The sequence below is a fragment of the Frankliniella occidentalis genome, unplaced genomic scaffold, assembly GCF_000697945.3.
Source record: "Frankliniella occidentalis isolate FOCC.00 unplaced genomic scaffold, Focc_3.1 Scaffold294, whole genome shotgun sequence".
NCBI lineage: Eukaryota > Metazoa > Arthropoda > Insecta > Thysanoptera > Thripidae > Frankliniella > Frankliniella occidentalis.
In genome coordinates this window covers 182421-206035 of record NW_026267420.1, presented here as the reverse complement: position 1 = coordinate 206035, position 23615 = coordinate 182421, and the positions used below count along the sequence as shown (strand labels likewise).

Genomic DNA, 23615 nt, shown 5'->3' with positions numbered 1-23615 from the left:
TACTTAGAGTATTAGCAAGAAGTCAGATAAAACTAACATTGTGGAATAAAATTGGTAAAAATAAAAATATTTTGTCAATTTTGTTTTATTTAACTGTTGCTGATAGCGTTTTGAAGTTTTTAAAAAGGTAACAGACTAAAACTGATTTTTCAAGATCAGTTCTTGTGATTCACTGTCATAATCTTTCATGTGGTGTTCATAGTTCAGTTTCACTTCAACTTTCAGCTTTTGTTCATGTGTGTGTAATACTTTTTGTTAATTCTTTTTCTTCATATAAAAGAAAAGAAATTACAAGTTTGTATATCAGTTGAAGATTCATCTTAGTTATAAGGGAGTTGATATTACATTTCTATTTTTTGTTTGTTTGTAGAGCCACATTATGTGTGATAAAAAATATATTTACCCCTTTTCTTTGGTTGTTGTCTTTTTGAACCTTCTACAAAAAAAAAAAAAAACACCAGAGCTTGAACTGAAAAAGCTTCCTAAGTACACTAGGTCTGAATATTCAACTTCCCAAGGTGGTTAAAAAATTGAAAAGCTAGAAAAAGTTAGGGTTGGTCTTACGTATCTAGTTTTAGTCACACCGGGAGAATGTAGATCAGTTTTCCGATCCTTTTCTTATGTTTCATTTTTGTTTGTTTGTGTTTACAATGGGTTGCTTCCCGATCGCTCACCTCACGGCCAGACGGTCTCCAAAAATCTCCTATCACCGGTCTCAGGTTCTCAATCAACAGAAACCATCTGACCTCTGCAGACTGCTCACCCAGTCTACTGCAAAATGTGTGTCAGTCCAGAACTCTGCTCTTTGTGAGTTCTTGATCTCACAGGATTTGATATTAATAAGTCTTACACTAATTGTTTTACCATATTTATTACTAATGGTTTCTTAACTATTAATCAAAACAATGTCAACATGCATCACAGATTACAGATACCAAAACTCTGTACAAAATTACAATTTTGGCAAGATAAATAAAAAGTATATGACTAAGAATAAAGGCTTCTCTAAAAGTTCATGTTGAAATGCAACACATACATAATCTCGATTGGAGACTTACCTTGACACAAAAATGCCTCCCACAATCTGCATGCAATAATTTTAAAGCTGTCCAGCAGATGTAGAATTGATTTTAAAATATTTAAAAAACAGATTATCCTTAACTACACCATGGATACTTTTGAGAGGTAGGTACGTTTAACTCATAACAACAATCCACTTTCCGAGTTACCCATCTCAGGTCTATATGTAAAGAATATCAACTTGCAAAATGTGAATCAATTACCTGTTACAACTTTTTTGGATCATAAGTACTTTAACATGGAATGTTGTTTACTTCACATATTTAACATGCCAAAGACACAAACTGAACGTAGATATCCAGAAATCTTACTAAGTAATCAATAATCGGTGACTCACGTAATTGGCACTTTTTTGTACCTTTTAGAATGAAGAAATTAGATAAATCAGATTCATGGATTTTAAATCCATGAGTACATATAATCAAAAAAGAGCAGCATGACTCAGTTGCTCAGTTGATAAAATATTATCATCTGTCACTGAACCTGTCTCCAATTTATAATAACCTTTTGTAAAGAAAAGAAAAACAAAACTAAACATACAAAAAATAAAAACAATGAACTGAAAGAATCTTCATAAATATTGAGAATTATTCTCGTGAATTTGAGCTGAATTATAAAAGTACTCAACAGCGTGGGTCTCTTCGGATACAACAAGTCACAATCAAAGAAACTCCCTTTAACTGAAATAAACAGAAAACCATGCAGCAGCATACAACCAGAACTGAACTTGTCAAATAACCCAGACATGTGTAAATTACTTCAATTTCAAAATCTTTACAAAAATAACTTTACTTAGAGTATTAGCAAGAAGTCAGATAAAACTGTTCATAATACTAAATACAATATGAAAAAAATTACCATTGCATAAAAATTAACCAATAAAATAGCTTTTTCATTAATAATGAACTGAAATTGGTCTGTTTTGAGACTTTCTGAAATAGATGGGCAAGTCTCACATTCTTAATATACATATCCAGACCTGAGTGGAAGATCCTCTGAAATGGATTGATGGTATGACAGAACTACCAACTATAACAAGAGGTTTCTTTCGTATAAAATTAGGGCACAATTTGGAAGATCTCTGAGAAGTTCTACATATATCCTCCTGGGCTTGGGCTTCTTGGCTTTGGTGGTAGGAAGCTGTGATGAAGGTGACTCCTTTTAGTTAAAGACTGGTTCATTCACCTTCATTTGATCTGCAAGGGACTGGAAAACACACTATAGTGCGAGAAATAATCCAAAGCCTACATTAAAGCAGTTGAGAGAACAACGTTGATCAAAGACCTGTGTGAAAACAACGATGGGGTATCACGAAGCAGAGCAACCCGTGTGGCACAATATCGTCAGATGGGCACAAGTCCAAGCGAAATCAGGCGGCTCGAGAAACAGTTATTCTTCAATGAAAATCTCTTCACTCTTGGAACCTTCTTCTCTTAAAGTACCCTCTTCTTCCAAATCTTCTCATTCTGCAATGAGGCCGTAAAACATATCCTTCCCCAGTCTTTTTCTTTGTTTCTCTTTTTTTTTTCATGTTTCTTGTATGAAAGTGCACTGACAAGAACTCAAATAAAGCAGAACAAAAAAAAAGTGGGGAAAAGACTTGCTACTTGTTTATAACAGGGCAAAAGAGTGAAGGTTGTTGAAGAATTTACCCATTGTTTGGGAGGTTTGAAGGACAAACTGTTCGGTTTCTGATAAATGGCCCAGGCAGATTCCTAATGTTGAGTGGGTGTATAACTATGTTGAGAGAACATTGCAATAACGCGAAAACCGAACCTAAAATCTTCTGTCCTTTGATTTGCTTCTAATGGAAGACGTTCCTCTTCAATATTCAATTCATTGCAGACAAGCAGTGTGTTGGCAGCTCATGTATCCCACAAGATACTGGAAGATTCCTTGGAAGCCAGTGTAGTGATTGGCAGTGGTTGCACTACTAAAATGCTGTGAAAAAGTGAAAAAAAGAGAGGAGGGGAGTGGTGTGGGGAAGTAACAGAGGAAAGTAATAAAAATTGCAGAAAAATCGTGAAAGAGGGGATTGACGAATTTTGAAAGCTGATCTCAGTTTTGATACTGGTTTTATGGAGGGGTTGGCCATTCTCCAAAATTTTAAGTCCTCTTCATTCGTCATTCATCATTATTGAGGATAATTTTATCTTATCCATCAATGACTTGTAGCTTTTTTGTTTCTTCTTTCTGAATGTGATTGTGTAGTTGGTAAATTTCCAACCAACAACTGTATTAAGAGTTGCTAAACAAAATGCGTTCCAGCAGAAATAATGAGTACCCCATCTTCTTCATTACAATTTTTCCTGGCTTCTTTCTTCTGTTCTTGATTGAGATCTTCTGGTCCTCTTCACCCACTTCTTTGTTCCACAATTTTTTCTGACATTTATCTCTGGCATGATTGTGTTAATTTTAATGTAAAGATACGACATACTTGTCAATGTGCATATGTATGGGGTTTGAGGCTGTATATTAAGACCTTGATTCCTTCTATGTTCATTAAAAGAAGTTCATCAAAACCTGGTCTAAAATTTGTTTGGCACACAGACAATGCTAACAATCATGCAAATGCAGCATTCATCCAACAGCCAAGGACTCAAAAACTTGTAAGGACAGCTGAACTAGCCTTGCAATCTATCTTGGTCCTTTCAATGTCAGCATATGTGAAACCAAATGGGGTAAGAAATTCTAAACACTTTTCCTCGGACGCGAACGCCAATTCTGCGGCCACGAAACTGACTGGCAAATGTTGACGATAGCTAAAGACGTAACAGAAAGAGAGAAGCATTAGCAGCATCCTCGCAAACTACCTCTAGTAGTGTCTTCACCCCTCAACGAAACTTCACCGCCACAAATTAATATCCAAGAAGAGCTAATTTATAAAACAAAAAAGGAAAAAAAAAAGGATTAAGGGTAAAAATGCTGTACATATTCCTCCAAATCTGACACTGAGCTTTGAGGGAAAAAAATAAATACAGTAAAAGCTACTTCAAATTTAACAAAAACTAATCAACACTGTAAACAGAAATGCAGCACCTGTTGTTTAAATAGATACTCCTTACCTGCAAAGTAATACATTGTACCTTTTGATAGTATGTTTCACTTTGATTGAAATGTAACAGGTTATTTGACCCAAGCCCCACCCCAATGCATAAAAAAGGATAATAAATAAAAACAAATAAATCTGAAAGAGTTAATACGTACGATTTAATCATGATCTTGATTGCTGCTTTCCGCTCGCGGTCAGCAAACCAGTCAACTAAATATGCAGCCATTTTAGGGGCAGCTCTATAAAGCTTGAAAAACTTGTGATAATTTCCAAGCCACCATGCTGAACGCATATTGAGAGCATGGGCAATGCAATCATGTTGCTCAGCTTCAGGAGTAAGGGATGCCATGACTACTGTAAGATCTATTAACAGAAAGGACAATACAAAATAGCAGCAAAGTACAGTAAAAAACATTTCAAAGAATGACACACATTTGTTATTAATGACTCATACCTAAATTGTTTTTGGTAAAGATATAATACAGTATTCTATAGGCTGTAAATTCATTCACATTTTCACCACCTAAGTCAGCATAAAGCATCTTCAGTTGTGTTTGGCATTGGTTGAATTCTTCATGATCACCTTTTTCCATGGCGATACGAGCATGTGTTTCATAAACATAGACAGTAAATTGATCTCTTATTCCCTGGACCTACAGCGTAAAAATTGGATATTAGAAACAAAAATAAATGACAAACCGACATAAAATTATTTTAAAAAATTAGAATTACAGTAAGATCTTGACGTATAGATTTAAGTTGATCACAGGATGCATGGTAATCTTCACTTTTGAGCCATTTGTCCTTTGCTCTATTGAGAGCGATTTTTAACACCTCCACAGGGCGTACTTGAGATGGATCGGGAGCCTAAAAGCCAAGAACAAAAGTTAAAAGAATTTAGAGATGCAGACTGCAATAGGTACATTGACACAATGCAATAGGTACATTTTCACAACTTACAGAAGTTAAGCGAAGATATCTTTTCTCTATTTCCTGACATGTACCAACAACATGGCATTCTGTAAGGTCAAAGTCCCCTTCAGTATCTTCTGAGAATTTGTTACTCATACTGATACGTTTGTGACGATTATTTTGAGGTGTCAAAAGAGCTGTTGGGTTTGATGGTGATCTGGTAATGGCACTAAATCGAGCAGCTCTCTTTTGAAGTTGTTCAGAATTGCCAAGCTCTTCCGTATTGCCACCAAACTCAGAGTAGAAATGAGATTTCAGAACACTGGAATTAAATCAGCCAAAGATCCAATGTGTCAGAAATCACAAAGATATAATAAGCAACATAGCACAGTGCTTCAAAAATAAACATACCCTTTGGGGTGTTTTGCTTTTTTATTCATTACAGTACCACCTCTGCCTTTCCCTGGGAAGCTAAGGCGATCTCCTAATCTGCCACGCTGAGCTCTGCCCTTCCCAACTTTTAATGACTTAAAATCATCGGCACTGCTTGAAGAACTGCTGCTGAAAGAAGCAAGAGAAAGCACTGTGAATTTCTTAAGATCATAGTAAACACTAAATTCAACAACAGGAGCAGCAAAGATAAACCATACACATACCTCCTTTTTCTTCTCCTGTGAGAGCTATGGGAGGAATCAGAGCGTGACCTTGATCGAGAGCGTGATCTAGAATGAGATCGTGATCTTGACTTTCTACGAGACCGTGATCTACTCCTCGAGCGAGAGGGACTTGGTGAACTTGAGCTACGCCTTGACTGGCGTCTTATTTGACCCTTATTGAATTTGTTACCCAAGCTGAGACGAGCAGCTATACCACGGTTAGGTGTCATAGGCTTTGCAATGTTGTTCCTTTGCATATTGCCAAAATTTCTGGGAGAGGGGAGGAGATCTGCAGATAACCTGCAAGAGAAATTATGTAGACAATTTGGACAGACCCCACGTAGCACACAATAACAAGCAAACTTACTTTGGCAGTTCCTCCTCTTCCCAGTTTTTGGTCCAAAGTGTCTTCTTATTTGTTGCACTCATAATTTTACCTTTTAAAATAATTTCTACCCTATCTTTATCAACACCTGTCTTGCACCTGTCGTAGCACATTTTGACATAGTTTCTAGAAAGAAAAAATATGAAAATAAAACTTTGGGCAAAGGTTTAAGTCCAAATTTAAGTTGTTACAAAATTAAATGTGAAATTTAAAAAATTGATGAACCATACTTTAGACTTTCAGGCCATGTGTCAGCCCCTGCTGGAGCCGCTGGAGGCGCTGGGGGAGTAGTTCCTACTCCAGCAGGTGGTAGAGGTGGTTGAGCAGACGGGGTCTGCGGTTCTTCCGGTAATGGAGGCAATGGTGGAGGATTGTCAGGAGGAGGAGGATTTGGAGGCAAAGGAGGGATGTTATTAGGATTTGCAACAGAAGTTAGGGGCTCAAAGCTCTTGACAAAAGAATATGTTGACCCTCCAGTGTTGGTAGCCGCAGCAGCTGCAGCAGCAGCCGCCGCCTGTAAAGCTAGTTGTTTGGCACGTTTCCTTTTCTTCTTACTCATCATAGGTTGTCCAGGTTGTCCAATAGCATTCGGCTGCAGTAGGGCGGCTGGGTTATTTGGAGCATTAGGTCTTTGCCCTTGGTGAACCCCTGGCTGGTTGTTTTGGTTGAACGGATACTGCATTCTGTTTTTATGGTTGATGTTGAATCTAATAGGAGCAAAAGCTAAAAAAAAAAGAAAGGGAGAAATATCAAATTATTGGAAGAATTTTTTCAAGTATTCAAGAAAAAGGCGCGAATGAATAAAGCAACTTGGAAACATGAAAATATTTTTGTCAATAAAAATATGTGCTTACGGTTGTTGGGAACTTGGTTTGGAAAGAAATTATTTTGCCGTGGTGAAAATCCAGGGGGTAACCCATTGGATGGTGGGGGTGGGGTACCTGATGGGAGTGGAATAAGTTCTTCTTCACCTGGCGGAGCACCTGGTGAGGCAGAGCTCAATTGGGTTTTTCCATTATTTTCATCTTTCATGGCTTCAGGATCAGCCTCTTTAGAACCACCAGGAGGGGTAAATCCTGTAAATAATGTCTCATAAGAAAAACGATCTTTCACGATAGCCAAACATTATAAACTGTACATTTAAAATCATGGTCTGAGAGGAATTTTACCCTGCATTGGTGATCCATGAGGACCCGGAGGTAAAGGAGGCCCTTGACCTGGAGAGCCCATTGATCCACCGCCATAAGGATAGCCCATGCCTTGCTGATATTGCTGCATACCATAATACTGGTTAGGGTAGCCATAACCTGGTTGGCCATACCTTGTTAAAAGGAAGGAATGTGGTGAGCCATTGCAATTACCATCATAATGAATGATTTGACACTTGGTTGAGAGAAGTAAACACTTACCCCTGATACCCTTGACCATAAGGAGGGTATGGAGGATATTGCCACATTGACGGATTTTGACCTTTATCGGCCATGGCTCTGTGATGTCCACGAAAACGAGCTGAAACCTGCAGAAAATTACATGGTGAGTGTTTGACAACAACACTACGTCAAGGTTAGGTATGCATTTAGTAATGGCACGCGAATAGAATAAAATCACAACATAAATGAAGCACACCGTTTAATCTACCAACAATATTAATAAAACTGATGTATTTCAGTGCGTAAGAAGGTAATGACGGGCAGAATTTAAAATGAGAACGAAATTGGGTTTAGGTAGATCGGCCGTTTTCAGCGCCATTTGTGAACCCATATGTACGCAATACATAAATTGGAAAGTTAAAAAAAGATCTTACGAATATGCAGTTCGGGAGAAAGTCGAATGAACTTCATGCAAGAATGGCTGCACAGTCGTAACGACAAAAAATAACGACAAATTATACCTGAAATAAAACCTGAAACTAAAGTCAAGCACATAGAGCAATGCGATGGTTTTTTCGGGGCGGAAACCAAAGTAAACAATACACGTTGACCAACGGATCAAACCAAATATTCTCTTCGGTAAACTACGGTTTTCTTGTACAGAAAGGAAATCCAAACGCTATGCATATCATTCAAGTCTGTTCATAAAATAAGCGATATTTTTTCTAAATCTTAATCCCGCGGTAGTTTAAATTTCACGTAATAGTTGGAACATTTTCCAAAAGGGAAAACAGAACAGACAAAAACGGGGAACGGGGCGAATGTCAGCGCCATCTGCTGAAAGTTTCTGATCTCTCTCTGTTCTATTTTGTACCAGAATACGGTGTTATATTCGGCAATTAGGTAGAAGAATTTATCGTCCTAACGAAACGCAGCGGTAGTTCGTGAGGTAGTGTTCATTAATTAACTTTTGTGTTATTTGACAATAGCTACTATAACGTTCTTGCGTTTATTTTATCATCACCCGTAACCTATGGCTACTGCTAGCAAACGAGCACTAGTAGAGGAGAGGGTTCTTGGCCAGGCGTATGGCGAGCTGTGGCCCTCGGGTCTACTTCCAGCAGTCGCCGCGCTGGCTACTGAGGCGCTGCAGTCGCCGCGCGCACAAGCGCGGCAAGCACCGAATATTTGAAATGAAATGTTGTCCACCTTTGTCTGTTTGAACCTATTTCGTTCAAATTTTGCTTCCTAATGTGGTACACCATGGGGCGAATAACAATGAAACAAAAGGGGAAGGGGAGAGTGTGGGTTAATTGACACCATTCTGATGGTTAAGCTTGGAGCTGAAATAGTAGTAAAAGTGTTTTAAATTTTGTTCTCAACAGACCTCTAAACATTTCAAAGGGAAAGTCCTAATTTCTTTAGGAACTCTTGATTTTTCACTATACGAACATTCTTAGATTTCCGTAAAATTCCCCCCCTCCCCATCTCCCTCTTATGGAATGAGGAAATTTAAGGTTTTATCATAAAATCTGTGACCCTAGTTTTTTTAAAAAATGACCTTAATATGTGGAGTACCTTATTTTACACAGCAAAATAAGGGTAAGATATGGTGCTTTTTTAAAGACAATATTACCCATAGGATACCCGAGCCTAACGAGTCAGTCCATAATGTATTTTTATTCACTCCCCAACATTCGTCACCATTGATAACTTTATAGTTTTCTTAAATCACAGTATTCATCTTTAATTAAAAACTTAATTTTTTATGACTATTGTAGTAAAGGTACCCAAAAAACATCTTTAAAGTGCAACTAAAAAGTATTAAAGAATTTGGTATGTTTTGAAATAGCAGCATATTAATTTGAAATTAAAACCTGTTGTTACAAACATTTTTACCCTAACTGTAATCCAAAATATGATCATATCCGCTAACCATCGGATACTCCCTGGTCACAATATTTGATACGTTATTTGCAAAGGACAGAGTGTCTTATGGTTTTCTTTTCTTTTCCTGTGATTTCCTAACTGTGGTAAAAAATAAAAAGATAGAGAAGGTTGCTACTAAACAAGAATATGACTATACTACAAAACAAGTGTCTCTGTGAGATAGAAAGGTATGCTGCATTCTCCAGAAATGCAGAATACAGCTGCCACTGTAGAACCTTATGAAAGTAAAGCACACACTTTACTTAAACCTTAGGGTGTATTACACTCAAGCAGAGCACTTTCGGGTCGTGAACAAGGCCCTTTTACTTGCAATCGTTATTTTAAACTTCGCTATAGGCTGCTGAGACACAGAATGTTCAGGTTATACCAGCCACAAATAAGCGCACACGAGGTATAAATAATAACCTTTCTAACTTAAATGCTCTTCAAAATATAAACTAAGCTATTTATCCTAATGAGGGAGTGGTTGGAGACCGAAGAGAAGGACTTTTACAGATGTAAACGTTAAAAGTAACGTTAGTAGCGGACCGCCTGCGGGAGGTAAACAGCTCAGATGCTTTCTGCTCGGCGCGGAGCAAAACAGCACTACCAGCGCTCCTGGTGAGAGAACGGGGAAGCAGACCGGAGGGCCACACCTTGACATACGCACAAGGGTGTTTTTACAGTTTGAACATATTTTAAACCGGAACGTTATTGGTAAAATGAGAGTGCTCGTTGAGTAGTTCAAACCTTAGACTATACGTTGAACAAGTCTGTTCTTCAACCAGAACACTCATTTTAAAACTCCGTTCTGCGTTTCGGCACCGTGCATTCGGGCCAGCTCGCTAGTACCCTCTCCTCTACTAGTGCTCGTTTGCTGCTAGTCATTGTTCGTGAAAGTGTCCCTTAAGTCTAAATGCGCTCGTTTCCTTTACATTAACCGGTGTGTACCTTGATGGCTTGCTGTTTTGGTCCTTGGAACGCTTTGTTGCACTTCTATCGGAGCTTGACGAACTACACTAGTGTATTTATTTTTTATAGAAGTGGCCTCATATGCTGAGGAGCAAATACATTGTCATTGATGCATTATCATGATATTCTCTATGAATAAAAACGTACTATTTGAATACCACTTAATGTCATTCCCCAAAATTAAATTTCTTTAAATTATAATTCCTTTGAAGAACTTGCCCTTTCTCCCTCTTTCTTATACTTCTATCATTGTTAAAATGTTTTTGTGTTCTCTGTCTCAGGTTTTTGACAGTTGTACTACTGTCTCTTTTGCCAAATAACCATTACTTAAAAAAAATAAAAATGGGTGAGTTGCTGTCCATAAACCATCAAAGAAATAACATCTGGAATGTTATCTTGTTTGGTCATGCTTGAGCAAACCTGCTATATCCCAGCTGAATGGTTGAATTCACAATCTTATATTTTAATTTACAGCGGGAACTGATAAGGGTGACAATGAAGTTGACAGCAAATCATCAAAACCACCAAGCAGTGCTTGTGGAGAACAAGTTCAACAAGGTGACCTTACAAATGGGAACTCTCCAGCTGACTCCAACGTAATTGATTCAGCTTTATCAGGAATTCAAGGATGCTCAACTCAAAAGTCAGTTACACCAGGTTGTAGTAGTTTGGAAGGAGAGCTAGGTGCAGCATGCACTTCACAGATTCAGACGTGTAAAGATTCGGACTCTGCCAGTTTCCGTCCAAGAAGCCCTGATCACTCTCCCAACACTGAAGACGTTGATTTCAAAGTGATTTTCAGTAAGAGCAAGTACGACATTACTTTCCCTCTAGATGACACAGTAGCACAGCTGAAAGAACATTTAGAAATGATAACAGGTTTGCACTACTTGGGTTGAAGTTTTGTTCATTTTAATAGAATGTTTATCTTGTTATGTACTTTTTTTTCCAATTTTCATTTGTTAGGTGTTCCACGTACAACTCAAAAGCTGATGATCAAAGGTCTAGCAAAAGATTCAGCTACACTTCGTGAACAAGGATTTACTAAAGGCTGTAAGGTGATGTTGGTTGGATCGAAGCTTGATGACATTTTGTCTGTGTCAACTCCCTCTAAGGAGGTAAACGTTTTTGTTTCAAAGAGTTTTTAGAACCTAATCAAAATCATATTTTTTGACTTACAATGTTCCTCTTATTTGGTACATTTTCTTAGGAACTCGAGGATAAAAGTGGTTCAAACGCAAAGGAGCCATTGAGTAAACAAAAAATACATCAGAAAGTACTTGATAAAGGAATACCTGATGATGTAATGCCCGGAATTTTAAATACAAAGGTAAAATTCAACTAGGCCAGTGCCAAGATCCTTTCAGTCTCTGATTCAAACCAGTGTTTTAGATTTTCCCTTTTTCTGCTAACAGGAAGCATTGCCACCATATCCTTTATCAGGTATGCTTAACAAATATGGTGGAAAAGTTCGTTTAACATTTAAACTTGAACTAGATCAAGTATGGATTGGTACAAAAGAACAAACACAGAAACTTTCCATGAATTCTATCAGGAGTGTAGTCAGTGAACCAATTGAAGGACATGCAGAATATCACATTTTAGTGAGTATAAATTATTATTATTATTGTTATTATTCAACAATGAACCATCTTAATTTATTTTAACTTACCTTTTTTTATCTATAGGGAATTCAACTGGGCCCAACTGAAGCATCTCGGTACTGGGTGTATTGGGTACCTGTACAGTACATCGATGCTATCAAGGAAACTATTATGGGTTCATGGATTATGTAAAGAAACATTTATGTGAGTTACTGTATTTGGGGGTGTGTTGTGATAACACCTCACTCCTCATTGCCAAAGGATTTCTTTTTTCATGTTTTTTTGTTTTTAATGTCTGTTCTCTTTTTTTTTCTTTTAAGTAAATGAAGAAGATAGTACAAAATGCTGTATTAACATTATAACTTACATCCAATATTTTTTACCCAAGGATGTGCTCTTTTGGAAATAAATGACATCGACCTCATTTGTCTACAAGGTATTTTTTTAAGATCAATATTGTAGTAATTGGTAAAAGAAACTTCATTGTATTCTTCATGTTGACTTCTTCATCATGTCCACTCTATAAATATTTTTAAAAATCTACTAATTGGGAAGTTAAATGCATCTTGGGATTGGCTCATTTAGACCACAGTTGGTTAATTTGGACCACCTTCATATACAGCAGCCAGCAGCCACTGATAGACAGCAGCCTCCAAATGCTCGCTGTCTCATCAATACAGTTATGCCAAATGCTACAGCCATTCTTAAGTGGCTGTGCTGGTCAAGCACCAGATAGGCAATCAATATTAGGGTAGACCAAACTACCCCGTAATGGTCCTGATGAGCCCATTTTGCAGTATGTTGGCAAATGTTAAGGTCATTGTTATTTACATCCCTGCACATTTCTTATCTTAATTTATCCTAATGTGACTATCTAATGTTGCCTTGTTTGATCTTTTGTTTGGTTTTCATTGTGATTTTATGTACCCTTTCCTTCAAGTCTTTCAAGATTGTCTAGTTACTGTTGTTGGAAGCTACTGATATTATTGTATTTACATTATTGGTTGAAGCTGAGGCATTTTAGATGATTGTATGTGTATTCTAATTTGACTCTTTTCTCTTTGACTGAAAACTTATGAATCTGTGATTTTATGAAGGGATTTGTTCAATGTATCCTGTTCTCAACTGAAAAGTAATTTAGCATCAACCATGTACCCAAACTTAAAAAAGAATTTTATTTGTTAAGTACTGATGATTTTTAGATGAGTACTTTAGAACATAGCTTGTGACCATGTTGCTGCTGTGCTGTCTTCTAGATATCTTTTGATGCAAAAGATGTTGGGATTGAAAGGATCTTTTTTTTCTGCCTATTATTTTGATCACACAATCCAGTTCCATCCTCTAATGTAATGTATGTTTCACTGTGTACATTATGCAATATTCTGGTGTCTAAGCTAGTATTTTCATTGGTTGTAAATTTTTCTATTGAATATGATAAGATTTATACTGTGTTTTAAGTTGTCATCCTGCATTATTGCTAAAACAATACTCATCTGGTGTTTCTTGCAGCTGTACCTCTAGTGAATATTAAGTTCTTGTGTTAATGAAACGTGTTTCTTTTCTTGAATGTCTTTTTATCTTATTTCTACCCTTAGTTTGTGAAATTATCTCATGTGTGAGTACACCTTAAAAATTACAGAGTGGACTTACAATGACTTTATTGTGGAATTTACTGCTTATCACAGGTAAGACAGATTACATAGCCTTTTTACATGTCCCACCTTACAGCATACTTCATAATTCCACCTAATCAGGGTAGGTCAGTGCAGGGTTATGAATACTATGTGCATGCGCTCAAAAGAAATTGCATTACATACACATAATTAGCTGGAAGACATTGTGGGTTCTCTTGTCATATATTTCATATATTTTGAAGATTTCTTTTTCATGGAACGGTAAGTACCAGGTCAAGGTTGTTTTTAAAAGTTTGTCAATTGTCAAGGCACCCACTTTCATTATGAGGTCTTATTGGCTACATATCTAACTATAACTATAGTTACAGTTCCCATATTTTATTCTCTTATTCATTGCAATATTGCACTTTTCTTGTTGATGTCTAATTCACACAGAAGGAAAAGCAATTATTGCTTCACAGTCACTGTATTTAAACGGTAAGAAAACTAAAGTATTTTATATCCAACAGCTGTAGAATACAATTGTTTTGGATTCAGCTCCAACTAGTTTTAAAAAATGCTACTGTAGTAGAGTGAGAGCTTTTTCTTGTTTGGTATTGTCTTAAATTTCTTTTCAAAAGTAAACTTTTTAAATTCTACGGATTAAATCATTGTGCTAACATCAGTCACGCTTCTAATTCATCCACGATGTATGTCTTCTTTCAATCTTAGAATCCTTAATATGTAGGACCGAGAAAGTCAAATGGTAATATGGCTTGGTTCTTGTCAATAGGGCTCTATTGCTGCAGTTTGCAGAAAGATGGTAATAGAGTTCTCAGTTATCAACTAAGAAATGAGAAAAGAAAAAAAAATTGTCAGCTGTGTTTAACCTTGATATGTTCCCTACCCTCTAATTTACTTTGAAGACCAGAAGTATCTTGTCTCTTGGCCTTCCTGAGATTTACTCAGACTGCTGCAGTTAGTTGGAATAGAAGTTTAGTGTACTTATCATTTTTCTTGCATATCAAGTAGGAGAAAATTTCTCTCTATTCTCCTCAATGACCCTTTAAAAAAAAAATCACCTATAACATTCAGAAATGAGACAGAAAATATTTATTTTAGTTCTGGAAAACTCTAATGATTTTGATTACGATATTCTACAAGAACTGACTTTGAATCTAAGGTGCTAGATTAGCAAGTACTAGCAACGTTTATATAGTTTCTCCAGACTTTATTGCTGTAGTTCTCTCCACCATCCGCTGCTAACAGCCCTCTGAATGGAATATAAATTAAATGAAACAGTAAGCTGCTGGGCTGCAACTTATACACTTCTATGGATTAAATTTTAAGCCCAAGTCTAGTGAATTGTGACATTTGCTAAGGGTTGCATGGTTTTAAGGAAATGAGATGCAGTGGAAGTGACTGCAGTGGCTGTTGACTGAACAGATACAGAGGATATTGTTGATGTTGCTGCAGTTAGGACTGTTGCTGCCACCATTGCAATTGTACTTGGGATTGTTGGACTTGACATTGTGATGTTGGATGATAACCTTGAAATAATACTGGCATTCGTGGGTCCAATAGGCGCAAATTGGTTTGCTCCCACAACTGTGGCATTGAGTTTTGTTGCAGCAGTTGACATCTTGATAATGGGAGGCATAATGGTGCAACCATTTGGTACTGGTGGTCCCAGCATGTCATCAAGAATATAAGACATGAGGGATCCACCAGTGAGCCCAATGTTGTAAGAGAGGGTCATAATATTTCCTGCAACAAACAATTCAGGATGAAATATAGCTTGTTAAATGTTCCAAAGAAAACTTCCTGTTCTAATGTACCTGTTAGTTCCCGTCTATCCTCAGGAACCTTGCTTGGAGCTTGAATCATAGGAATACTCCCAACAAGACCATTTGTGAGACCAAGGAAGAGGCACAATGTCATGGCATAATATTCTCCTGGTATTGCAGGCCTGCCACGAGGGTAAGCACAAAGCCAAAGCAAAGGAACTATACATGCTCTTGACCCGGCTATGAACAAAATATTGCCCCTGCTCCAGTTAAATGAGCAAGAAGCAATGATCTGAAAGAACAGTTAGTTTAATAAGTGGTAATTTATTTCACAGCTGTTCCTAGATGATAAAATAGGATTTACCTTTCCTAATAAATCAGATGAATTGAATATAGCAATAAGAAAGATGGGCATCCAGTTACCATATGTACAACTGGCAACTTCAGTTAAAATGCCTGGATACAGACATTGTGTGATAAAATATGCCAGGCCAATAGAAAGCATGTATGGCCACACTTGTTTTGCAACTTGCAGGCGAGTCTCCAATCCCCCTGAAAGATTCGTAATTGATGAAAATGTAAAAAAAAATATGTTAAATATGTTACATATGAGGAACTAACTTCGGAAACCACGGACTGCTAATGACGGTCGTCGTCTAGCTCGGGCAGTTACATCTTTAGGTGTCTGAACTACCACATCCTCCACTTTGTATGAGGGCCCTGAGGTTTTCTCCGGTGAACCACTTGTTTGTGCTACAGCAGCTGCAGTTACAGCTGTTACAGGCAGAGTGGGTGGGGCACCAGTAGGTTCATAAACAGGATTGGCAAAGCTGAAACCTGATATTCCTGGTTCCCGAGGGCTTTGCTGTAGTTTTAGCACACCATATTGGCTACGAGACCCACTTTCAGTTTCAAGTGGCTCCATCTTTAAATTAAAAACAATCAGATTATGAGAGTGAAAATTTTTGCTGTGTTGACAAATAATGTTGGATGGAGGATACTTACCAAACCTGCATCTTCAGTTGGCTCAAGAGTTATTTTTCGCTCTTGGCACAGCATTATGTAGTATTTTATGAAAGCAGTTCTGCGTATAGTATGGTGTAGACCAAAGCACAAACCAACCATAGCAATTGATATTAAGAAAAATATCAAAGTATTTTCTTTCTGGTCATGCAGCATGAGCTTAGTTGCAATACGTATGAAAGACACAAAAAAGCCAGCAGCACCTGTTAAAAGAAAACAAAAATAAAACAAAAAAGGTATTTATCAAAATTAAAAATTCAAGTGAAGATAATCTCCAACACTTACTTTCACCAGCCATGACTGCTTGAGTGTAACGGGAGGGCAACATACTTGTGTAGCCATAAAAACTTGACTGCTGAACTAAAAATTAATTCCAAAGATAACAAAATTCAATATTTTGGAAATGACAAGGTGAGACAACGTTTTTATTTGTTCATTACTTTGATTGTTTGTCAATTAAATTTAAAAGCACAATCTAACTTGGTGGCTTACCTGTGCAACCAATAGCCAATACTGCCATGGCAATAAGGTTTATGGAATAAGAAGTATGGATGCTAAACAAACCCAAGTAAATTTCACAAATTGCAACAAATAGTAGTGTGGAAAAGGAGACAATGTAACCTGTGTGGCAAAAAAAATAAACGCGATGGGCCATTAGTAATTGAAGTTAAGCAAAACGTGGACGACAATGACATAAATATGAAAATAGGACTCACCAAAGGTAATTCGAGTGTGGAGTGACAAGGTCTCTACAAGTAGATTGTTCACTATAACTGCAAAGAAGCCCATGAATATATACACAATATTCATATCAAATATTATAGTTGTGTTGGGGTATTGACTTTGAAAATAATCAACAGCAACAATGAAGCTAAAAATAAAATAAACACATCAGTAATCCAAAACAAAATGCCAGTGCAAAATGGGATTGAATTTCTTACCTATTGTAGGGAAGAAGAAATCCAACACCCGCAAATATTAGGGAGTAGTATATACAGTTACAATTATCACCGGGGGGCGACATTTGACGAGAAGTCCACTCTTTTTCGGTACTAGGTTTAAAATCTGAAACTTTTTTATGTGCTTTGCTGTCAAGCATCAAATAACCCATGCCCACTTTGTCCAAATCCTCGATTTCGGCCCCCATCCCTAAAGCACTCATATTTGCGACACGTAGAGAATTTCAAATAGCAGAACAAAACATGATACCCCTCAATCTACCTTACAACGACAAAACCAAGAGCTTGCTTAAGGTGTAAACCATCACAGTTAACTTTTAAAAAGAGAGTCACAAAAATAATGCGTCACTCTTTGGCACAGACAAGATATCTGCGGGGGGTAGTTCTCTTCCAACATGTTTCGGAGACCCGTGGTACGCATGTCCAAGACCATTGATTTTCTGCGCCAAAAGACTACGGGACGTCAGCAGTAGAAATTCAGCTTAGCCAACACTCGAACTCTAAACAGCAAAAAACGTGGGTTTCGATCTTCTGAGAATCTAAGAAAAATCTTGGTTAATTATCTTAATCTCGACATCAAATAAAAACAATTTTTAAGGACTAGCCTTAGTCAACAAAATTTTGGGGTGTTATTCCCTGCCTTTTAATTTTGATTCGCTGTGACAGTTTCCCTGCATGGACATGAATGGATTCAACAGATGAAAGTGCCCTAGCAGCAGTCAGCAGCGCAAAACTAAAGTTGAGATTGTTTTGTGAAATTGCAATTTATCGGCGTTCTTGACAATGTCTTTAAATACTGCTCACGCCAACGACGGCGTTCTTATTCACCTGGGTGAACAGTATGTGTTATTTTATCGATTAGCATTCCAACACAAATTTAACGTCAAAACTTTCGTCTTAAGATTCACTGTGACGTCTGGAAGTTTCTGGATAATTTGTCCGTAGTTTGGCGTTAAAAAAATTGCACTTTTTCGTAGCGTAAAATATCAATGTTTCATAATGGAAGCTTTTAAGGACATTTTAAAGTTCTGTGATTTCTCGAGGCATCAAGGAAAGTGTTATCTTACTTGTTGGCATACCTAGTTCTTATAGGTTATCCGTTGACAGTTCCTAATTTGTGATCAGGCTTACTCCTTAATGTGTCAACTCTGTTGAAATTTGTTCCTCAATATATGTAGTACATTTCTTTTTCGGATATCTGTCTCCCTTGGCTGCAATGCTACAACCTCACTGTGATATGGTTGGTTTTGACCTGTTTGCTATTGTTGTGCAATGTTTATTTTTAGTGAAATGAGGATTAGATGTGAAGTATGCCATAAAGATACTCATGTTTACCAGCAATTTGTCACATCCCTAATTCATTTTGCTTCGTCAAACTTCTGTAGGGCTCATTTCATTGAAATTGTATTTTTGGTGCCAGCTTAGTTTTCTCATGTAAATTGAGTGGGCAAAGTGCAAAAGTCATAGATTGGTTCATGAAACAATATTTTTTGGGTCTGATAACTAATCTCCAGTCTGAAACCAATTGCAGGATTCTCTTGTTTTGTGATGATGTCACCATGGAGTTTCATGGTGTGGATCAGGCTGAATTCCGTGGTAGTAAACGAGGTCGTCTGTATCTGACAACGCATCGCATGATCTTCAACAACAGAAATAGTGGAGACAAAATGGTCTCCTTTTCATTCCCATTTGTCAGCATTAGTGAGGTACTGAATACATTTTAAATATTTCTGTCAAACATTTACTTTTAATTACCTGTGGTAGAGTTAAGTGTATTCTTTTCTTTTATTGTCATCAGGTTGAACTTGAACAGCCAGTTTTTGGTGCAAACTACATCAAAGGAAAAGTTAGAGCCCAACCTAATGGGAACTGGCTCGGGGAAGCAAAGTTTAAGCTTATGTTTAAATCTGGAGGTTGTATTGAATTTGGACAAGCCATGCTGAAAGCTGCTCAAATGGGTAATTGAGCTTTTGTCAACTGTCAAATTACTACAAATTTTCTCAATCATTTGTATTAATTCTTTAATTGTTATTTACTCTAATTTTTAGCCATGCGAATGGGTCCTCCTGGATATGCCCCACCTCCATATGTACCTCCAAGTGGACCCTGGTATGCTGCCCCACCACCAGCCTATGCACCAAATCCTACGGGTTACTATGGATGGGTTCCACCCACTGACACTTTTCCTCAAGCCCCTGCACGTCAGTATTTCACTAGTGTTTTACTACTCTATTTTAAAAATTCAGTGTTGTGTATCTTTTTATATCTTGTTTCCATCTCTCATGTTCTTTGAAAACAGCAAACTCAGTGTTTATGACCGACATGCCTCTCCCGTATCCTGGAATCAATGGGTACAATGGATATGCTAATGCACCATCTGCTCCTGGAGCAGCAGGCTTTACCATGCCCCAGAATACTTCTTCACAGGGTAAGAAATTTTATCATAAATATATACAGTATGTATATAAATCTATTTTAGATGCTGTATTAGTACAATTATTGGGAAAGTAAGATTGACTTGATTGATTGATTTCTACAGATGCTAAAGCTGCTGAAGCAGCTCAGAGTGCTTACTATGACCCAAATAAACCACAATGTGCCTACGTTCCACCCCCATCATACTATGTAAGTAACATTCCACAATTATCACATTGGCCACTTTGGATATTTTGGCGTTGTATTCAAAGGAGGCTACTAATTTTACAGTGCACTTGTGTTTGTGGTTCTACAGTACTTAGACCTAATACCTAAATGACCTCTCTGCCCCTGTTCCTCATTTTCAAGATGTTTTGTAATTTCAGGAACCACCTCCATCCTACCACCATGCAACTGGCAAGAAGGAGCAGTAACAGCTGTTCTTGTATCTCAGAGATTATATAAGCTGCTTTTAGTCTGGAAATACAACTTGCTTGGGCCATCATTGTTAAAAATTTTCATTAATTAATTACTTATAAATTCACTGGAATGGGTAAAATTTTCCAATTTTTTCCACTTCAGTACATTTTACCTTTTTAGTGATGACTTTTTGGCTTTAGTCTCACAAAATCTTAAATATATTTTCTGAAAACCAGTTCTTAAATTAAGTTTCAATGAAGTCTACCTTGATTGTCGACTAATCTGGGTTTGTGTCTTCAAAAACTGAGATAAGAAGTAACATACAAATTTATCTTTTGAGCCATATTTTAATACTTTTTGCTCTAAATGACTTCAACTGATTTTTAAAAGTGGCTTGTATGTAACATACTCTAATTGTGATGATTGTGAAAATCCTAGACCACTTGCAGCACATGGTGCTAGTAGAGCAGGAAAAAATGATTCTATGAAGTGGCCTGTGTAGATTGTGAGATTGTGCAGATGATATGTATGATATTTTATTACTATGCATGATTGTATTTTCTGTATGACATAGTATTCAGTGAGGGAACGAGGATGAAGTTTGGGGTACTAGCCAGTGTCAGTACCAAGACAGATGTATGAATGGATACACTAAATGGATCTGCACAAGATCTGCATCACAAAATGTCACATTGCTTTTGTAGAGGACATAGTGTTTATCAGAGGTGAATGTCCAATAGCACCTTTAGCTATCATTGACATCATGGTGGTAATTTTTTTTTCAAGTTTTGAAAGGACTGTTGGTTAACATTTATTAAAAACTGTTTGTAAAGTTATGAGAGACAATATAGTGCAAGTGTCCTGAAAGTAAAATTGTTTCTTCATTGACATTAATACAAATTATAATATGAAGGAACTATGGGGCAATAATATTGTTAAATAGGTAATTGAAAATTCTTGTCCCCAGTGTTATTTTATTTTCTCTCCGGTATTAGTTGAACCTGAGTGATTCTAGCCTAAGTGCATTCAGTTAATTAAAGTTCTGGATACTGAAATGTTTCTTGTGATATTTATGGTATTTTATGAGTCCAGTTGCAAGTAGTTTGTTTATTGTTAGTCTAGCAACTTCATGTTGAGATGCATGTTTTGCCAGCTCACTGAAAAAGTTTTGTTTTTAAGCAAACATTAATTGTGTTTTGTTTTACAAATTTTATGAGGAGTTTGCTCTATCTGGGTGATTTTGTCGCTAACTTTGTCTAGTTTTGGTTGGGTCAGCTCTTTTATCGCTTCATAATTCACAAGGTTGCATTTTGCAAAGACACTATTATTTCGGGGCTAATTCAATCTTGTCAACTCTCATTATTTGTCATCATTTTAGAATGTTACGCTTTATCTGCATTATTTCATTAAAAAACACGTCTGTTATGCTTTTATTTCTATTATCATTATTATTACTACAATATTACTACTACAATTATTGTTTTTATTTTGCATGATGTATGTGTTTTTCACACATTCCAATTGTTTCATCAATAAACATAAATGTTGAATTGTGGTGGAACATTTCTGGACCCATTCCTGAACCTAGAGTTGATAGACGGACGGGCCTCGCACCAGCGGATCGAGCTGCACCAGAGAGATCAGAAACCCCGCTCCCCGCTCCGCCCAGAACAAAAAACCAACAACAACAGGAGGGTACATCAGCCAGCTTGTGAGAGGGGAAGTCCTTCCCTGGGTCGCCATGCCTCGATTTGGCGGGGCCCAGCTCGGTCCGCCACCTCGCTGACCTCATCGCGATTGGGTCGCGTGCAAAGCGGCGGGCGGGGGAGCCGAGATAAAGCGCAGAGGGGGAGGACGGCCGTTCCGTCCCGCCCGGGTGTGGTGTACTGTCATCACTCGTGCCGGGCCGGGCTCCGGCGGGCCGTACTGGCCATTACAACGGGGCTGCTCACCGGCCGGGCCGGGCCGGGCCAGGGGATTAGCACGCATAAATCAGAGGGGAATGCCGCAAACCTACAATTAGAACGCGAAACAACAAACAGGTCCGAGTGTGGCAACGCGGCGCGCGGCGTTGTTGTCGTGCACCGCGTCGCACCAACCACCGGAGCCCGCCGGGGCCAGGACGACGCACCGGCCAAGAGTTCAATTGCTTTATTACATCCATTAGGGCGCTCGTCCGGGAGCAGGGCGCAGTCAGCGGAGCGGAGGCGGCGCGGCACCACCTGCCCGCGGCCCCCGCCATGGTCCATGGTGTGCGGTTGGTGCACGCGCACGCCGTGGTGCGGACCAACACCGCACCGGGCGCGCACCAAAACAGAATCCGGCCTGCAAATGAAGCAAGGCAAGGGCGTCTCATTAGAAGCGTGGCGCGCCGTGGTGCGGCGCGGCCGTCCCGGACCCGAGCCGGCAGCAGGGGGTGGAGGTCTCCCCTGGTCTCCCCCGCCCCGAGCCCTGGCCGCCGCCCTGGCCCCGTTGCATCATTACTTATCAGGGCTGCTCGGCCGGGCTCACGGGTAGCGGGGGCTGCGTCCGAGGGACAGCCGTCCTTGTCGTGCGACGGCGCGACGGACGACGGAGCGAGTGAGCGCGCCGCCCGCGCCGCCAGCCCCGCCCCGTGGCCGTGCCGATCGGCCCCCTCTGCTCCCACGGGCCGACCCCTCTCTCCTCCGACGATTCGACGGCCTGGTGTGGATATATCGCCCGTGGCCACAAACCAATCGCGCGAAACGGCGTGAATTTCCATTTTAAAAGGAGGGCGGGATCAGCGCGGCGTCAAATCGATACGCCTGACGTGGCGTGGCGTGGAGGTGTCGATGCCTGCGGGGGACCCCGGGCTAGCAGACCTGCCCGTCGAGGTGATCCGGCCCAGCAGCGGCCCGCGTGACCCGCAGGGCCCGCACCTCGGCGTCATGCACCTCCACGACGACGGCCACGTCGGCCACCCCGCGGCCGCGCGTCATTCCCCATGTCGCGGCCGCTGCCGGCGGCGCTCGCTCGCGCGCAGCGGGACCCCGACAAACACCTGGACGCACATATGCGTGGCGCGAGTCCGCCGATTCGTCAAAGTGCCACAGACCAGGCCAGGGCTGCGGCCGGCGCGGCGCGCGAGCCGGGTGTGGTGGCGGGCAGGGGTTAGGTCGGGCCCGCCGCGCCGGGGGCCCGTCTGTCCTGCTTAACATACCGGGCCCGCATCCGCGTAGAACATGCGGCTCAGCTAGCGCCCGGCGGGGGCGGGGGCGCGGAGTAGCACACACCCACCCCGTCCGTCAAGCCGCCACGCGGGTTGCTCCAGATGCACCGGGTCGGGTTTATTTTTACTCCCCGCTGGAGACCGTAATGATGGTAATGATCCCCGTGGAGGCGGCGCGGGGCGGCCGGAGATCGCGGTAAGCTGCACGAAAATCGGCGCAGCCTTCATTACGCCCGGTCATCCGAGCT

The 23615-nt window shown here is 39.4% G+C and overlaps 4 protein-coding genes across 12 annotated transcripts; 2 read left to right on the top strand and 2 right to left on the bottom strand.

The window, feature by feature from the left end:
- Positions 1–852: 852 nt before the first annotated feature.
- Positions 853–8120, bottom strand: LOC113218366 (leukocyte receptor cluster member 8). 4 transcript variants are annotated; one of them, XM_026438687.2, is made up of 13 exons: positions 7890–8057; positions 7495–7601; positions 7255–7406; positions 6940–7161; positions 6316–6808; positions 6068–6211; positions 5701–6000; positions 5456–5605; positions 5093–5366; positions 4865–4999; positions 4587–4785; positions 4288–4495; positions 853–3842 (listed from the first exon to the last, which is right to left on the bottom strand). In XM_026438687.2, the coding sequence occupies exons 2-13, from the start codon at positions 7566–7568 to the stop codon at positions 3680–3682; spliced, it is 2514 nt and encodes an 837-aa protein (XP_026294472.1). In that variant the 5' UTR covers positions 7569–7601; positions 7890–8057; the 3' UTR covers positions 853–3679. The 4 variants fall into 4 exon arrangements, with proteins under 4 accessions (XP_026294472.1, XP_026294470.1, XP_026294471.1 ...); XM_026438685.2 differs by having other exon boundaries at positions 3699–4495; positions 7977–8120; XM_026438686.2 differs by having other exon boundaries at positions 3699–4495; positions 5456–5602; positions 7890–8059.
- A 133-nt stretch (positions 8121–8253) lies between these two features.
- LOC113218372 (ubiquitin domain-containing protein UBFD1) lies at positions 8254–13527 on the top strand. 6 transcript variants are annotated; one of them, XM_052273706.1, is made up of 8 exons: positions 8254–8404; positions 10638–10702; positions 10831–11235; positions 11323–11474; positions 11567–11686; positions 11772–11960; positions 12045–12164; positions 12281–13527. In XM_052273706.1, the coding sequence occupies exons 2-7, from the start codon at positions 10699–10701 to the stop codon at positions 12150–12152; spliced, it is 978 nt and encodes a 325-aa protein (XP_052129666.1). In that variant the 5' UTR covers positions 8254–8404; positions 10638–10698; the 3' UTR covers positions 12153–12164; positions 12281–13527. The 6 variants fall into 6 exon arrangements, with proteins under 6 accessions (XP_052129666.1, XP_026294482.1, XP_026294484.1 ...); XM_026438697.2 differs by having other exon boundaries at positions 12045–13527; XM_026438699.2 differs by lacking the exon at positions 8254–8404 and adding an exon at positions 9866–10101 and having other exon boundaries at positions 12045–13527.
- Positions 13528–13601: 74 nt separating this feature from the next.
- On the bottom strand, positions 13602–17775 carry LOC113218370 (equilibrative nucleoside transporter 4). The gene is made up of 9 exons (XM_026438693.2): positions 17325–17775; positions 17100–17254; positions 16876–17004; positions 16669–16743; positions 16366–16586; positions 15982–16285; positions 15725–15912; positions 15412–15652; positions 13602–15340 (listed from the first exon to the last, which is right to left on the bottom strand). The coding sequence occupies exons 1-9, from the start codon at positions 17543–17545 to the stop codon at positions 14931–14933; spliced, it is 1944 nt and encodes a 647-aa protein (XP_026294478.1). The 5' UTR covers positions 17546–17775; the 3' UTR covers positions 13602–14930.
- A 239-nt stretch (positions 17776–18014) lies between these two features.
- Positions 18015–21727, top strand: LOC113218375 (WW domain-binding protein 2). The gene is made up of 7 exons (XM_026438701.2): positions 18015–18181; positions 18874–19048; positions 19141–19300; positions 19391–19543; positions 19642–19770; positions 19882–19967; positions 20144–21727. The coding sequence occupies exons 1-7, from the start codon at positions 18126–18128 to the stop codon at positions 20189–20191; spliced, it is 807 nt and encodes a 268-aa protein (XP_026294486.1). The 5' UTR covers positions 18015–18125; the 3' UTR covers positions 20192–21727.
- The last annotated feature ends 1888 nt before the right edge of the window (positions 21728–23615 follow it).